Source organism: Ranitomeya variabilis, chromosome 7 (assembly GCF_051348905.1).
Source record: "Ranitomeya variabilis isolate aRanVar5 chromosome 7, aRanVar5.hap1, whole genome shotgun sequence".
NCBI lineage: Eukaryota > Metazoa > Chordata > Amphibia > Anura > Dendrobatidae > Ranitomeya > Ranitomeya variabilis.
Window position 1 is genome coordinate 11881274 of NC_135238.1, and position 3854 is coordinate 11885127.

At 46.1% G+C, this 3854-nt stretch overlaps 1 protein-coding gene across 1 annotated transcript; it reads right to left on the minus strand.

The window, feature by feature from the left end:
- Positions 1 to 495: 495 nt before the first annotated feature.
- On the minus strand, positions 496 to 3100 carry LOC143785312 (E3 ubiquitin/ISG15 ligase TRIM25-like). The gene has a single exon (XM_077274064.1). The coding sequence runs from the start codon at positions 3087 to 3089 to the stop codon at positions 1524 to 1526; it is 1566 nt and encodes a 521-aa protein (XP_077130179.1). The 5' UTR covers positions 3090 to 3100; the 3' UTR covers positions 496 to 1523.
- Positions 3101 to 3854: the final 754 nt, after the last annotated feature.

Below are 3854 nucleotides of genomic sequence, written 5' to 3' on the forward strand. Positions count from 1 at the left end.
GCGGTGACGTCACCGCTGTGCTGTGCTTTCACTTTCACTTTACGGCGCTCAGTCAGTGTGGGAAGCAGACGGCGGGGGATGCGAATGTAAGTATGTACTGTTTGTTTTTTTTACATTTTACACTGGTAACCAGGGTAAACATCGGGTTACTAAGCGCGGCCCTGCGCTTAGTAACCGGATGTTTACCCTGGTTACCAGTGTAAAATATCGCTGGTATCGTTGCTTTTGCTGTCAAACACAACGATACACAGCGATCGGACGACCAAATAAAGTTCTGAACTTTATTCAACGACCAGCGACATCACAGCAGGATCCTGATCGCTGCTGCGTGTCAAACGAAACGATATCGCTAGCCAGGACGCTGCAACGTCACGGATCGCTAGCGATATCGTTACAAAGTCGTTTCGTGTGAAGGTACCTTAAGGCAATGTTCACACGTAACATTTTCTCAGAGTTTTTTATGCAAATTTTAGCTGAGTTTTACTGTACCTGCAAAGTCTATGAGGTTTCAGGAATCTCCTGCACACGGCTCAGTCTGTCCTCAGTATTTTGTGAAATCCCTCGGTTTTTGCAGGATGCAGCATGTCACATCTTTCATCATTTTCCCAATGTTTTTCATCAATAGAAAGCAATGAGTGGTGCAAAAACGCTGAAAAAACGCAGGTATCAGGTTTTGCTGCATTTTTGGTGCCAAAACCTGATGAAAGTGAATCAGATCTTTTTTATGAACTAAACTTTATCAGCATGTACAAAAGACAAATGTACAAAAATACAGGAAAAAAACGCATTTTTTAAGGAAGTTTCTTACTGCAAGGAGAGCAGATTGTGTCTGTGGAAAAAAAAGCAGCAAAAATGAAATGTGTGAACATAGTCTATGACGCTGCATTTTTTATTCAGGAAAAATACAATAGAAACTCCACAGGGCACCGAGAGCTGATTGGTGGATGTGAGAGTCCAGTAAGTAGAATTTGTACCTATTATATATTTATAGTATATACTTTCCATATGTCACAGACCTCGAGAATGAAGGGGCCACAGAGCTGATTTAGTGCTGTGTCCCCTCCCTGTTTACCCTGCACAGTGGCGCTCCGGACCCCCGATGTGCCCCCCATCCACTGTGGCCGTACTGCAGCTTCTGCATCGGGGGAGTCCAGAGCTCCGATGTGCAGGAGGCTGAACTAATGCTGCGGCCCCTTTATTCTCAGGATCGGTGGGGGTCCCGGGAGTCAGAGAGTGCTGACATATCCCAGCTATATCCCAGCACTTTATCAGAGAGGATTAACCCTTTACTGAATAACAATTATCAGTCTCAGAACAATTCACCCATTAATATTTACATTCTGCTCAATCATTGATTCTGCATCTGATCTACAGGGAAGAGGAAAAACAATAGGAACAATCCCCCCATGACTCCGCCATATACATTGTATTATTAGAGGGTCCTGCTGATAACTCACTATATACAGATGTGTCCATGTGACAAGGAATAATGGAATTATAATGTGACGAGGACGACATCGGCCTCAGCTTCTTATTGTAACAGAGGCTCCATCATACACACAGAAGATAACATGTAGGGGTTCAGTGAAGGAGGCGGTGAAGGTGTGTAAGTGTCTGATGGGGCCACACAGCTCATAGAAGGACAGACGCCCGGCCTCATAGTCTAAGAAGACTCCAAGTGTCGGACACGTTGGCTTTACACTGAGGGTTAGTTCCCTGGAGTTGTGCCATGCTTTATATCCTCCATTATTCATATCCAAACTCCACGATTTATCATTATATCCAATACCTGATTGTTCTCCATTCCTTTCTATACTGGGATAGGACAATCCGATGGCACAATCTCCTATCTGGTTCCACTTTACCTCCCAGTAATGTCGTCCTGAGGAGAGGCCACATCTGCTTAATACCTGGAAGGCATTCACAAATCTTCCTGGGGATTTTGGTTTCTCTTGTTCTCCTGATTTTGTTGCCGTTTTCAGATCTGATGATATCTTCACCCATCTATGAGCAGTGTCCACATCCAGCGATATGTCTGGGACATGGACCCCGAGCTCTGATGTTACATTGGTGACAATGTCCCTCATAGATCGGTGTAAAGTCAGTGAGATCAGAACCTCATCCAGATCCTCCTCAGAGTGGACCTCTCCACAATCTCCTACTGTGTCCTCGTCACCTCCATGACTACACACTGTAATGTCACTTGCATTTAAGAGTATTATTGGGTCGGTGACAAGACACATCTCCTCCACGTGATTCATCTTCCTGGACAGCTCGTCCTCCTGTATTTCCAGCTTTTTGATCAGATGAGATGTCTGGGACACAATCTTCTCCTCCTGCCTGGAGACCTCACTCAACGCTTTCTTTTCTGCCGTTTCCAGTTGCTTCTTAATGTCCATAAATATCTTACTGAGGGTCTTCCTCTTATCGGAGGCTTTCTCCTGGATCTTAGTCTTATGATCCTGCAGATTCTGGACTTTTGTCTGAATATCTGCTTTTTGTGGGTTTAGTTCATCCAGATATTTCCTCAGTTCCTTTTTCTTCTTCTCAAAAGCCTCATCTACAAGTTCCACCTGGTGTCCTCGGTGTTCGCCAACCAAACAACAAGACACACACAGACAAGCTGCGTCCTGTGGGCAGTAATACTCCAGAACCTTCTTGTGGAGGGAACATTTTTTGTTGCCAAAAGATCTTGTGGGATCTATTAATATATGATCCACTGTCTTATTGTGGACAGTCAGGTGGTCATCACATAGCGAGGTCTCACAATGTAGACAGGATTTCACAGCCGGGACAGGAGACTTTGTACAGTAAGCACAAAAGATACCAGTGTCCTCTATACCAGGCTGAGTAGATGAGAAACGCTCCACTATATTCTCCAGCTTCCGGTTCTTCTCCGGGGCCGGACGCTCCGGATATTCTGCTCTGCAGTCAGGACAGGAATACCCTCCAGCCGCCTCCTGTGCATCCAGCACACTCACAATACACGAGCGGCAGAAGTTGTGTCCACATCTCAGGGATACGGGATCTGTATAGAGGCTCAGGCAGATGGAGCAGTTCAGATCTTCCCTCAGCTCAGCAGACGCCATTGTAGTGGGAATTCAAAGAGCAGAAAGTGAAAGTTTCCTCCCAGTAGGAAGGGCGGAGAGTCTGTGCAGGATAATTAACCTCTACAGCGCCATGGCTGTGTTCACTGCTGATCCACACTTAGGAAGCAAGCACTTAGCAATCAGCCATGAAGATTTGGTGTAGGATTAGGAGTTAGGGCTTGTTTCCATTTGCGAGAAACACGTCCGTGTCTCGCATGTGGAAACCAAGCTCTGGTGCCGGCACTTGGGAGCGGAGCGTGCGGCCGCATAGGAACACATGGAGCCGCACGCTCCGCTCTGGAGTGCCGGCACCAGAGCTTGGTTTCCACATGCGAGACACGGACGTGTTTCTCGCAAATGGAAACAAGCCCTTATAGTGACTCCACCTGGTTATATTAGGCCTCATTCACACATCAGTATTTTTGATCGGCATTTTATCAGTATTTCTGTGCCAAAACCTGGAGTGTCTCTGTAATGCAGGTGTCTGGATGCAACGATCAGAGATCACAGGGCGGAAACAGCCAGGGGTTGATACACAACAGTAACTTATAAACAATTAGTGTTAGTATATATACAATTTAACAGTATAGGGAATCACAACAGGTTTAGCATAAACAAGAATGACGTTCACTACTTAACGTTAGTGTCCTTTTCACAAAGGTGGTGCGCCCAGTCTTGGGAGTCATCACGTGAGTTTTCACTCGTTGAACCTCCCACACACCAAGCGGCCCCCTCCCATCCTGTAATTCAAGTCACTGCCGACCC

Bases quoted from the DNA above. Each gene is read 5' to 3' on its own strand.
- LOC143785312 (XM_077274064.1), bottom strand. From the start codon at position 3,089: ATGGCGTCTGCTGAGCTGAGGGAAGATCTGAACTGCTCCATCTGCCTG.